At 40.4% G+C, this 14,075-nt stretch overlaps 1 protein-coding gene across 1 annotated transcript; it reads right to left on the minus strand.

The window, feature by feature from the left end:
* Nucleotides 1–57: 57 nt before the first annotated feature.
* Nucleotides 58–13,975, minus strand: hck (HCK proto-oncogene, Src family tyrosine kinase). The gene is made up of 13 exons (XM_040192454.2): nucleotides 13,713–13,975; nucleotides 8,517–8,656; nucleotides 7,410–7,440; nucleotides 7,154–7,256; nucleotides 6,950–7,045; nucleotides 6,704–6,807; nucleotides 5,766–5,915; nucleotides 5,222–5,374; nucleotides 4,941–5,123; nucleotides 4,504–4,580; nucleotides 3,104–3,257; nucleotides 2,725–2,856; nucleotides 58–1,964 (listed from the first exon to the last, which is right to left on the minus strand). The coding sequence occupies exons 2-13, from the start codon at nucleotides 8,646–8,648 to the stop codon at nucleotides 1,762–1,764; spliced, it is 1,518 nt and encodes a 505-aa protein (XP_040048388.1). The 5' UTR covers nucleotides 8,649–8,656; nucleotides 13,713–13,975; the 3' UTR covers nucleotides 58–1,761.
* Between the last annotated feature and the right edge of the window lie 100 nt (nucleotides 13,976–14,075).

Here is a 14,075-nt window from a genome sequence, read left to right on the forward strand (position 1 = left end):
AACAATGCAGGTATATACATGTCTTGCTTTTAAATAAATTTACATTTGGGTGGATAATTGATTCTAAAAGTATTTATTTGAAAATGGTCATTACAGTTGCATCGAGACAAGCGTCAAACAAACAAAATATGCAAAGAGTTACATACTTAAAAAAGTAAATAAAGTTCCATTAAAAAAAAAAACGTCTCTCACTTTCTAAATGGACAACCAAATCCTGAAATAACAACATCTTAAATATTCCCTTTAAAATTGAAAGGATCTTGGTTCACAAATGCCACATTCACATTATCTAAAGAGTGCACAAAAAAGGAAAGTATTAAATACTTTTAATGAAAAAAATAAAAGGCTGTTGGGAAGATCATTGCAGTGAAGATATCCAGTACCATTTGCACAAATAAATTAATTATTTCACACAGAAAACAAGAAGGCCTAAAATGTGGGAAATCTGTTTCTACTCATTTTTTTCTTTTGGTTCCCAAATACATAACAAATGTTTATTGAGCAAAACAGGATTAGTAAGCATAATCAGTTATAATGGCTTCAATCTAAACCCTATTCCCAAATAATTGTATTTATTTATTTGCGTAGTATATACACAGCGCGTATGGAATATATAATAAATGTTGAGAGAGAAAAAGGCACAGCGAAGGTTCATGCTAATGTCAAGCCAGATTGTGCTGGAACAAATCTATGGAATATAAATAGAAGATTCAAGCATATATCAACCACACAGTATCTTTCACTTTCAATGCAGGACTTAATGTTTGTTGTTGACATCGACACATCTAAAAATGGCCATACTTTGGTTTGATGGATGCACAGTGTGTGCTGGAGTAGCCAAATTGAGGATTTCTCGTTGGATGAAGGTTGACAAGTGGCATGGCTTTTTATTTATTTTTTGGTTTATGAAAACGTTTTCACTTTGAGCAGCCTGTCCATGATGTGTAAAGGGGTTATTGTGTGCTTCAAGTGAAGCAAAAATAATAATAATAATAATACATTAATACAATGCTTTCTGTGTTGTCTTGCATAGATTTAATGATATATTTTTATCCCTCACTTTTTCTTTACGTAAAGCAAACAATGTTCACCAACATATAATCTAATAATAATGATTGCATTGTAATATTGATACTCCGCATGCTAGCAGTGGTTGTAATGTATTAAAACAGCTATTATCATGCATTATAAAAATATTATAATGGTGACCAACATGGCAATAATAATACACATGGTCTTTGCTAAAAACATTTCAGTGAGTGAACAGTAATTATAAAGTATTATGATACCTGATATTATAAGTCATTATATAATACTTGTAATATATTATGATCCTTGCAATAAAGCCTTACAAATAGTTAAGCGGGCTTATAACTTTAAGCTTGTACATTAAATAAAAGGTTAACATTGCTTCAATATATTGCGTTCCTTTCTCTTGTGTGGTTTTATCACTTAAAAATGTCATTCAAAGTAAGGAGACCCAATGAAATATAAAACATGTTAGGATAAGTGATGCCTAGCTTCCTATAACATATAGTTAATTTTGTGAAACCTTTGTTACAAAACATTACATGTGTGTGAATGAGATGGAGAGAGAGAGAGAGATAGATAGAGAGAGAGAGAGAGAGAGAGATTGGTAAAAATAGAGCATGCATGATGTGAGTATGTGTGCTCTGAATTGCACTACTGCATGTAGAAACTGGACTCACTGTTAAGTATGAAAGGAACAGCATATAAGAGTAAGACAGTGGACGTTCAGCCTCATGGCTGCTGCTGGTACTGGCTCTCTGTGGCGGTGTAGAAATCCTCCAGGACACTCTGCAGGTAATCAAAAGTGGGGCGGTCCTCGGGCTTATTCTTCCAGCACTCCAGCATGATGTCATAGAGTTCGGTGGGACAGCTCTCCTGGCGCTGCATCCGGTAGCCCTTCTCCAGGGCACGGATCACCTCCGGGTTGGTCATCCCTGAAACAAGAGCATGTAAAAGGGTTAAAAGAGTCTGCAGGGGGCGGACCCATCTGACTTTTTTGTTCTGATGCTTCAGCTCACTGTGCATGTCTAAGGAGAGCTTCAAAGAGCTGCTAAACTGGAGTGTATCATGCTGGTTCTTTCAAACCAAAGCAGATTGGATTTTTCCATTTGATTATTACAGAAAATCAAAAACCAGAAAACAAAAAAATTCTGGGGCAAACAAGTTTATGATACTTATACATAAAGATAATCTTCACAAATGAAATCAATTTTTTTTTATCAATCACTAGAATAAAAGCAACACACTTTATCACTGCACGTCACTGCTACTAGTCTCCAAGAGGAAAAGTGTTGTTGGAAACGAAAACGCAAAAATGCTGACATATGTCTCGGTTTTAGGGGTCATTCCAGCAGCACTCTGTAGCTGCAGCCTTGTTACAGCTGCACTTGGCATCAAGAGCTAATCCTGAAGTTGAAAAACACTCCACAGCTGCGGCAAAGTGCGGCTTGCTGCAAGTTGCCACAGCGAGAGAAAAAAAATGTGTTTTTCATTTGACTTTTTTTTCTGAAAGTTTTTTTTTCTCCCAAATTACATGCGCTTGTCCTCCTTGACACATTTCCCAAGTGTCTGCCGATATCTTCACCACATTTTGGAGGGCGACTTTAAACCAAAGACATTATAATCAATGCGTTCAGTTTAGTTACAGAAATAGAAAGATATCTTTGTCAGAACTGAAACCAGTGATTCACTTGCCTGGGTATGGTGTACGTCCATAGCTGATAATCTCAGTCAGCAAGACGCCAAAGGACCAGACGTCAGATTTGATGGTGAAAGAGCCATAATTGATGGCCTCCGGGGCTGTCCATTTTATGGGAAACTTGGCTCCTGGTTTGTAGGGCAAAAACAGTCAATTCATGGTGAAATAATTAGTTTAATCTCTTTTCACACTCAGCAAGCTGCACAGCACACTGCTCTCATCTCCACACTTCTCTATTTTTGGCGCCCGTGTTGTAATCCTACATCTCGTTGACACAAAGTAATTCCCCCAGAACTGGTGAAACCTGTGGGTTCCCCAGTTTCCTCATCACTTATGCCAATGACGCCCGGCTACGTAACGTGTGTCGCGCCGTACCTTCCCTGGCCGTGTACTCGTTGTCCTCAATGATGCGAGCTAGGCCAAAGTCTGCGATTTTGCAAACCAAAGCCTTGTTGACCAGGATGTTGGCAGCTCTCAAGTCTCGGTGGATGTAATTCCTCTGCTCGATGTAGGCCATACCCTCTGCGGTCTGGAGACAAAATAGGCAGTGGAAAATAATCCACAGTGGTTAATAGCAACTCCATCTAGCAAGGACATTGTAAAAAAAAAACCTGGACGCTTCTAAAGCAGCATGTCCTCATCAAAAAGAAAACCTCCATGCTTTTGGACATTCAACACCTAGAATAGACACTGCTCCTTTTCTTTTAGCAAATCCCACTGTTGTTAATAATAGAAAACTATAATTTACTACGCATGTATGTATGAATTCATTTCAGGCACGTGCACACATAGACCCCTAGTGGTGCTTAAGCACCTGCCCTTTTGCCCTGGATGAGAAAAGTGCCCTGTCTGTTGGAGCCCAATTTTTAAGTATATATTTAAGAATAAAAATGACTCTCTCCATCATCAATTTCCCCCCAAAGTGTGTTTTGATATGTGACGGGGCATTTTTTTGAGTTCTTTGAGTTCTGTTTCACAATTTCGCCCAATGGAGATGGTGTGAGATCTTAAAAGGAGACCTGGGATGTTTTCAGAAGACGCACAAAAGAATGTCAATCTCCTAGCTAATCATCAACCAACCTCTGCATAGCAACAGACACACGTACGGGGACTATTTTCTCTAGACAACTGAAAGGCCATACACAACATATTGTGGCTACAACTATTTTTGCTGAAAGGTAACTATTAACTTCCTATTTATAGTAACACCTCAAACTGTATATAACTGTTTAACAATATAGATGATAAAGTACAGCCTGTCTTATCTTATTGCTTAAGTACAATATGGCCTTGTTTGGTCTGTTTTTGCCTGTTATTTTATCATTATTTATTAAATTTGAGTTAGTTTGTTTATAAAAATGTGTTTATTTAATTATTATTATTTTTAATTTCATGAATCATTTTGGAAATGGGTTCCCTTTTGTTTTGGTTTGAGCACCTACCCCCCAGAATGTCTGTGTACGTGCCTGATTCATCTTATGTATATTTGAACGTTACAGTAACAGGTCTTGGTGGGATTAAAGCAAATTGGATAATTTTCCCATGAACTTCTACACAATCAGACTAAATCTTTACAACCAGGGGGTCTGTCCCTTTGTGGCCAGGAGAGAGAATGCGAGTTTGAGGCAATTGGACATTTGCAACACTTTGTAGAACGATAAAGAACTGTAAATTGATTGAAAATCATCATTCGGCTTTTGTTGTGTTGCATACACGTTCATATTAAACAACTAAAACTGTCACGCATAGAGTGAAGGAGCGACGTTGACTCTCACTTGGGCAGAGAAGTCGATGAGCTTTGGCAGCTGAAGGCGGTTGCCCTCATCACTCTTCAGGAAGTCCAATAAACTCCCTGCAGACACATACGCACACACATTTGATACCAGTATTCAGGCTCCCTCATGAAGTTGAAAGGTGTACTGCAGATATAAATGTTGAATAGACTGTGCTAGACACATCGTCACCCTTGTATTTCTAACTGTGTGAGGACTCTCATTGACATAATGTCTCCCCATACAGTACAGTAACCACCACAACTAAATTTCAACCCAAAACTTCCCCCAACCCTAACGTAAGCTATACTCCAACTTGTACTTTAAAACCAAGTCTGAATCTTGAAAAACTGGCTTTTGAAGGCCTAAATGTTGTCTATGTTGTCACTCAAATCAGGCCTCGCAAGAATAGTTACAAGTACACACACACACACACACACCTTTCTCCATGTACTCAGTGATGATATAGATGGGCTCCTCCTTGGTGACCACAGCATTGAGACGGACCAGTTTGTCATGCTGCAGAGTCTTCATCAGGTTGGCCTCGCCCATGAAGGCTTCTACTGACATGGTGCCAGGCTTCATGGTCTTCACTGCCACTTTGGTGTGCTTGTTGTATGTAGCTTGAAGCAAAAACAAACGTTCAGAATCAGAAGATTGAATTGCCGGCTTCCCATGTCCCTCAGTAACTGCACCGTAAAACGATCGGGATCCATCTCACCCATCCAGACTTCTCCAAACTGGCCGGCACCAAGCTTCTTGTCCATTTTGAGTGAGGATCTCGGGATTTCCCAGGCGTCTTTCTCCCATGGCTTCTCCGGTTTGGGGCTCAAGCACGGGCTGGTGAGGTTTTGGCAGAGGCCATCTCCCTGCTCTGAAATAAACAAAAAAAATGTTCCTGATCTGAAAATCTGTTATATTATATACATATTATAATATAATAGAGATCAGCACTTTTGTTCTTACTTATAGAACTTTTCTTCTCAAAAAGAAACAGTTGTAACTGAAGAGCAATTAAAAATTTCAAATCATTATTTTTTTGTAATTGCCCAGAAACTTTTGGGAGAATAATTGAAGCACCTTATGAATGTATATCTGTGGACTATGTATGCTAAATCACAAGTATGGCCAGCTTAACAATGCGTGTAATTCTACAACACACTATTTACAAACTACTACCACACAGTTATGTTCACTAGACTCTCTAGTTAGATTACAGTACAATACCGGAGGTAAAAATCCTGCAGCTACAGAAGTGAACTCACTCTTGTAATGGGTGACCAGCTCCTGCAGGGTGGTGAAGGTGTTGCGCGGAGAGATGTAGAATCCTCCGTTGTCCAGCGTACGTATCTTGTAGTGTTTGACCGTGTCCCCGGACTGGGGATCGCCATCCCTCACAGACAAGGAGTAGCTGCCTAAAACAGAAAGAAGACACCAGCAATTATCTACAAGGGATTGTGTTTTTTAATGCTGATACCAATATTCTTCTTGTGACAGCCTCTGGGACGTCCTGCTAAGTAACGCATGAAGGGGAACAACAATGGTGTTGTATTGTACTTTGACAAAAGTCCAAAAAGGGAAATTTGACAAAAAACAGATAAAAAAAGAACAATCGAAATCAACAGTGCAGAACGCTCATCAATAGCTAGTGTGTCTACACTATTCTTTCGATTTTGTTTTCCACTGAGGATCCTACAATCTGCAATGGGATGTGGTAACTAGCTGATCGCTGTAGCGACGCCAGGTTAAACTGCTCGGACTTTGTCTTCAACCTGACACTTTTGCTCATCTTTTTTTTAATTGACGGATTTGTGCAGGATGTTCTTGGTCACACTAATGATTATTCTCACTGAATCTGCAATGTCCTCCTTCTTGGTATCGGCTCAGCTCACTCAAAAACCTCTTCTGAGGTGCGGCTTAGCAGGTGCTAAAATGAAAAATGAAGGTCTTTGCAGGTACAGATACCGACATATAATTCTAGTGGGTAAAAATGATTTAAAGAGATAATTTATGGATGAGTCTAAACATTCTTCTCCTTTTGGTATAAGGGGGGGGTAATTCTACCCATTGCGCCTTTCATTTCTAACTTCAAAGTCATTAGTGTGTTAACCAACTCTATGTATCTATCTGTTAAACGCTAACTGCAGAGATCAAATTATTTAGTCTATTGCAACACAAAAGGACAAATCATCGTTTAACTCACCCCTGGTGGTCTCGCTGTCTCGGATCATGAAGGATCCCGCTCTGTTCCCCGGGGCCAGCAGCTGCCTCTCCGCATCTTTCCTGCTCACGCCCTTAAAGAACCACCTCAATAACAGGAAACAGATCAGTTAGCGCAGAAACCCACTCAATAACAAACTACAAAAAGGGGCCATCTAAATATGGAAGATTAGTCTATATAGAAGATACTCACAATGCATACAAATGGGATTTTAATGAGTGCACTTACTCCTCAGCCTCCAGAGTATCTTTGGCCACATAATTACTGGGGATGAAGCCCTCCTGACCCGAACTAATTAACTTAGCTTTCCACCACTCCCCCGATCTGCAAAGAGAGAATAGGACAGGTTTTGTTGTTTGATCAAAGATGCAGCTAACATATCACCCTTATCCTCATATCCAAAGCAGACAACTGTACTCTGTCGCTACTTACTCTGTTAGGATTCGGAGCTTATCTCCCTTCTTGAAGCCAAGGTCGCCCTCGTGGATGGCTTCGTAGTCGTACAGCGCCATGGCGATGCTCTCACCTACGGCGCCTTGGCCCAGAACCACAGTGAGGAGAAGTGAGACACTGGCGGTATTGGCGTGTATAATATGTATCTACTCTCTGAAGAACTGCCTGAGAAAAACATATTTGTGCTTGTACACGCAGCTGGAGGTGCAGTGAGTAAATGAAGATTGTGACTCACCACCTGAAGAGTTACTGGATGCCATATTTTTCTGTAGAGAAAAAAACATGAGGTGGTATAAGGCAAGGAGACCCTTCGAATGCCCCCCCCCCACCCTTCTTTCAACACAAATCGTATTCAATTCTACTTTTTGCTTATCTAAAGCAGGAATCTGTTTTAGTGTCTCGGACTATTACGTACCATGTAAGAGCCACTAAAAGTTATAATCTATCTTCTTTATAAGTCTCAAATTGTACCGGAGTAAAAGCACAAAGAAAACAACCATTTGAACGGGAAGGACTTTATCTTATCAGCTTTTCAAAAACCGGCATGCTGTCTGTTTGGATGCAACATAATGCCACATTACAAAGGTACTAGTTCAGCTGGGTAGAGACCAGAGATATAGAAAGACCCATGTAGACATGCGAGAGATAAGACAACTCAAGTCCTGTCTCCAGAACGAGTGCTGTGCTTCTGTCACTTCCTCTTCCTTTATTGGGGGCGACAGAGATGTTACAGTCAGCACACAGGAAGCAGTAGCCAAAGGAACCACACTTGACACTCAGCACAGCTGCTAGTTTACCAGCAGAACTGATCAAAGTCTGGCCAGTATGCAAACAAGCCACAGCAAAATGTTTATTTGGAAACACGCTTTTATGCTTTCACTGCTACTGCAATTGACACACTTAATTCTCCTGATTCTTCTGCAGGTGTGCACATCTGTGACCCTAGAGAAGTCAAATCCTCCAGTATCACCTCCAAAAGAAAAGATTAGAGAAGAAGTCCTCGGGGGTAAAACTTTATTTGAGTAAGTAATTGAAAATCCACTGTTTATTCTTCTATTTTAATATATATACTACATATACTTATATATATTATATATTTTGTATTTTCTTATTCATCTATGTGACTATCTATCTATAATTCTACTTTTGATGTATAAAGTGAATTTTCCTAAAAAATCTTCTTCAGTTTCACTGACGGCCTATTTTTACTTGTAATGACGTGTTTCTAAATTGCTGGAACTTAACAGCGTCTGAATCAGTTAGTTAGAATGGGGAATTTTTGAGGAAGCAAAGTATAAGTCCTAACTTCTTCCAGTGACTTTTATCTGCCACTACTGCTTACAGGTTTGCTCCCAGGGATTCCTACGGTAGGGTCTTTGACGTAGTGGGTGGTCAGTGTGTGGCTCTGCTGGTCGCCGTCGTCCGTCCCTTTGCCCATAGGCTCCTGCTCCTTCTTCGAGCCCACACAGCCCATGGTTGCTTCTGCAGCAGGACAACAGAGCACAAACAAGAGCATATGTTTCTTCTTCATAGAGAGAATAGTTGCACTCACAACCATTCAATAAAGAACATATACTGAGTGAGCAGATGTTGAGGAAGTGTTTGTCGCGCTGTTAATACATGAACAAATAATATATTAATTGACCTTTGCATACTACAAAGGGCACTATGCTGGTCAAACATTATTTGAACAAACACTACTAGTAGAAAATACAAAACTACTTCCTTTCTTACGGTAGATTTTAGGCATGTGGGATTGGCCTTTTGTAACAATCCATTCTGGTGTTATTTTAGAACACATTGCAGATATTGAAGGCTTTTTCCCACCAGATAAAAAAGCTGAAGTCAAATATTATGTGTACTGTGTTTAACTTGCTACAAAAACTGTTTGTCAGTAGTAAGGTTCAAGGTTCTTTATCAAACAGGTAATTGAATTCAAGCAATCTGATCATCTGTGGCATAATACACTCGGCTTCCCTCTGTTTCCGCAAAATGACATGCAGTGCTATTTAGAGAGAAGGTTCCACAATATTTCCCAGAATTGATGCCAGTGTGATGCACTTAATACAATAAGCCTTGAGTACCACAACTCAGAAACTCTCTGATCGGTCTTGATGACAGGGAGATTATATCCATATGGCTTTAAGTGCACGTTGGTGCATGTGAGAGGGCCCCACCTCATATAGCGCACACCCTTGAGTTTGCACTCAGGTAAAAACCCTGAGGGACACCCACATGGCAACAATCACATGGTCCTTAAGGCGGATAATAATGAAAGTGGGAAGTAGGGTCATTTCTCGCAGACTTCGATACAATTACACTTCTTTATTTGAGGCCCTTGTACACTGTTTCCCTTTTTAGGCTCAGGTTTCCTCGAGTGGAACAAACATTTTGTGGACTGTGAAAACAAGTTTTGCTTATCTTGGTAAACTTTGTCCACTGGTAAAATGCTCTTTCAGTGAAGAGAGTAGAATAAAAAAAAAAGAAAATATTAATATTACAGAAATGAACACGAATGTCTTTGCAGCTACCGTAGATATTGAACTACGTCCACTCAAGACACCTATTCAGGCGTAATGTCTAGAGAATACTTTGTTTTCACATGGAATCTAACTGTGTATCCTCATGTAAATGTCAATGCGGTTATCTGAAAAAGGTTTTGGAGAAGCGAGAACAAAGAGGGAGTCTGTGACGGCGGATAGAAGTTGTGTTTTATGGCACACATACATGTGTAACCTGTCTCCCTTCAGCTCATGGGAGCAGCTGGTAATGTTTATCATAAACAGCAGAGCCCAGTTACCACGTTACAGAAGTCACATGTCATTGAAGAACAACCAGAAGTAGACCAGAGACCCTCAACATCCTTCGTCGGTGCATTTCAAATAACTTTAAACGTTTCTACAAGGATGCCTTTGATGAGAATCTACGGACGGAAACATAATCATTGGCCCACTGCTCTACTGCCACGCACCGCTGTACTGGAGTGGTAAGGAGTGGAAAATTTCATTTCAACACAGGAAGAGCCGGTGTTCTGGAGGTCAAAATTAGCGCATTTGCTTCCCTTTTTTTCTCTGTTCCACACCTCGTTCCTCTTTTGATGTCTAAATTCATGGGGCAGAGGCTTGCGAGTATTAAACAATGGCGTCTACTTGTCATGTTATCACTGATACAAAACGGAGGTCAGCGGTAGGCTGGTGCTAATGCATTGCCCTAGTTTGGCTCTGTAAAACAGCTGAAGCTGTCATTGATTCATCTCAGTCACTGAGTAATGCATCTACAATGTCAAATTTCACATAGCCTGAATGAAAGGTGGAATCAGCTCACATTGCAGCTTCTGGTGAATGCAAACGGTCCGACTTTCAGAGTATCATAGTGAGATCCATTGTGGCTCAATCACTGAGACAACAGCAGAGGGCCCAATGGCCTCACTTAGTAGACATATAAGTTAAAATTCCATAGTGTGGGCACTATGTCCGATTTGTTTTGCAACCAACAGCCACACAGACAGCCCTAGGCTCCATAAAACCCTTCATGTTAATAGGTACATAATGTCCTTTAGTTCAATAATCAGACAAAGTCAGACGAGGTTCAGACAAATCAACTGGGTTTATATTTATATTAACTATTAGCTCATTGCATAAGCATCTTTGTATGTCCCATCTAGTATCCTAGCTACAATTCTTTAAAGAATCAATCAAATAGTCTTAAAGTTTTGCACCCCAAAGGTTAGGTTAGTTAAGCACAAAGTCTGGATATCAGTATTTGCCTCAAAAGTCAAGTGTTGGTTGGGCTGTAAAATGTGCTCGACAGAGAGATTGTACCTGTGGCCTGTGACTTTTGGGATATAAAATGCCATCATGTGATCATTTTATTCAAAAAGAAAGGAAGAAAAATGAATCTGTAAAATGTGTGCTTCTGTTTCTCTTTGATGTTTTGACCGTTGAAAATAGACGTTGATCTTGGCGTAACCTACATGAATAAAAGTTTTAATCAAGTAGTATATGTTTTGTTCCGTCTGTGGGATCACCTCTGCGACAAGAATTTTGAAGAAAGATAATTTCTAATGCTGTAGATCCCTAATTGATCCACCAGTCATCACCAATTTACATTGCATTACATTACATGTCATTTAGCTGACGCTTTTATCCAAAGTGACTTACAATTGCACAACAAGTGCATTCAACAATTTACCCTTCTCTAGGTAATAACATTCAACAACCATAAAACACACGATGAAAGACAAAACGGTTAGCTTAGTTAAGCACAAAGTCTGGTAACAAAGAGAAACAGCTTGCATTGCTGTGTGCAAAGACTCACAATCTCTACAGCTCACAATGTAACAACATCTTTCTGTTTGTGTAATCTGTAAAAATCTGGTTTTGTTGCGGATTATGTGCGGGATTATTTCTCAGCCAGCAGCAGTAACTTGTTGGAGTCTGTGATGTTAGTCTGGTATCCTTACCTGAAAACATGTGTATTCCCATCACACAATGGAGCCACTGTTTGATTTGTCCATTGTTGGCACTTTTGAGAAATAGCGCAACACGGCGTGGGAGGTGGACCACAGACCATATGTGAGTAGTGGATATAGTCACGTGACGTACATTTAAGTGTTGAGTTGTATTTAAGATCATTTTTATGCATCTGGCTCCACGCAGGATCAGGAAGAGTCAACCATATTTAATACGTACTTTATGTACATAGCATAATAATGAAGATTGAAAAAAAAAAGTTGACTGCTCCAAAACGTTGCTGACCATTCCATCTCACTGTATCTAGGGCCAGGTTCATAATTATCCAACCATATCATACCATGCAAACAAGAGCCACTGTAAACATCATCACAGCCCTAAATCTGCTATCAGACAGGCGGCTACATTCAGCCAATCTTTCGGGATGTGAGGATAGCACAACGACAAGCACAACAAGAAACATTATAGATTTGCATGTGCCATTTTGAGCCTAGCAAGCTCAACCCTAAATCCATCCGTCCCAAAAACTGTCCAATAGCTGGTAGTTCACTTCCTAAATCCTGAAGGAAGTGAACTACCTCCACCGAATGTCCCGATTACAATTGAATGCATGAAGGAGTGATATTGGAAAAATGTAAAGATTTTAGGTGGTCTCTCCACTAACCCTTGTGTTCATACCGCCACACAGAAACTATTTAGCTTTTTACTCCCCAATCAACCTACGCTGATCTGAGCCAACCCAGAAAAGAGAACCCATACAATAGGTTACATACTTACGTTGTACAAAAGTATTAAAATAGTATTAGTAAAGAAATGTAACAGTAGTAACAGTTATCTACATATCAGTCTCTAAATATCGCGGGCCGGCTCTGAAGCCGTACCGGAAAACTAGTTGAACACAGACTCTCAACAGATGGGTATAATTCATGTATTAGATAACATGTATTCTGTTATGAGAAGTTTTGTTAAGCAGATTTTGTGGGCTGTGTTTGGGAAGGCCTCAGGCCATCACAACGGCACCTACCAGCCTGGCACACCACCAACAGGAAAAAAGAGACAGAAAGAGAGAGAGAGAAAAAGAGCGAGAGACAGTCACGTGTCATTAGGGAACTCATCCACAGCAAAAGTCTCTGGACCAGTGAGGTTTGTGTTGGACATCATCGACAGTCCTGTTGGACTGAACCAAAGCTCCTGCACGCATCTATAAGCTTTTTTGTTTGCTGCTGCCACCAGCAACAATATCCAGTCTAAATCTGTCAGAAATTTGTTTTTTCACAATTATAAAAATCATCAAGCCATGCAATGCCCCAGATTCTCCAAAAAATACACATTCTGCTTCTGCGTTAAAGCAAGACGAACTCAAGACAGCAACCCTGTGTGTTGTGTCAAAATTTGAAGTTACGATAGCTACTTTTCACAATGTGTGTGTGTGTGTGTGTGTGTTGGGGGGTGGGGGGATTCATCAACCAGTCTGATGCAACGCTGGCATTTCTGCAATGTACACTTTAATGCTTATGTTTCATGCAGAGCGTGTACACTTATGAAGGGATGCTCTCCCTCACGACACAAACAATGTCCTCGCGCACTTCACTGTACATATACGGTAGTGTTCTTTCACTGTTGAGTTTGTGATATCAAACCCACTGGACATCTAAAATGAAAGTTATTGCTGACGGTGTCGGAACAGAAACTGGTCTAGTTGCTGGTTTTCGGTTAGATGGACAAGCTAAAAATAAAGCTGTCGCACGCACGCACGCCCACACATTAGACCTCTCACTTCACAAAATGCGTAAGAAAGTGGAGGAATGCGCTGTAATTTAAATATGTCTTTTCTTCAGTGGACAGCGGAGCACTTTCATATTTCCGCTATGTATAATTTGCGCACGGTGACGTCCGCGGGCGGTGCTTGTTTTAACATTCGAGTTCCTCTTTTTTTACGTCTCCTTTTTAGCATCATTGTTGTAAAAACGGTATATCAATGAAATAGGTTATATCTCCGAGACATTTACTTCGTGATGTATACAAATGTACATAGTCTTTCTTACGGTCATCTTTCAGACACTTACCTGGTTTCAACACACTTCCACAGTTACTCTTGCGCTCGTATAGATGCTCTTCTAGACTCTTCTGACCGTAAAAAGCATAATCCTCATTTCTTTTCCGCCGGCTCCATCGCCTCGCAGAAGTTGTGTCTCTGTCGGCTTGCGGCTGAAGATGCGGACGCGGCGCAGCGCACTGGACTGGTAAGAGGAAGTTTGCGCCGTGCGCGTCTCAGTGCGCGCTCCAGAAGAGGAACAAACTCACTCACGGTTTCACTTAGTCTTAGACTGTCTGCCGCCCCCCCCCCCCCCCACCCACACCCAGCTGAAGCTGAAGAACGACAGCTGTGCGTCAGAACGCAGAATATATATATATATATATATATATAT

Source organism: Gasterosteus aculeatus, chromosome 2, assembly GCF_964276395.1.
Source record: "Gasterosteus aculeatus chromosome 2, fGasAcu3.hap1.1, whole genome shotgun sequence".
Classification (NCBI taxonomy): Eukaryota; Metazoa; Chordata; class Actinopteri; order Perciformes; family Gasterosteidae; genus Gasterosteus; species Gasterosteus aculeatus.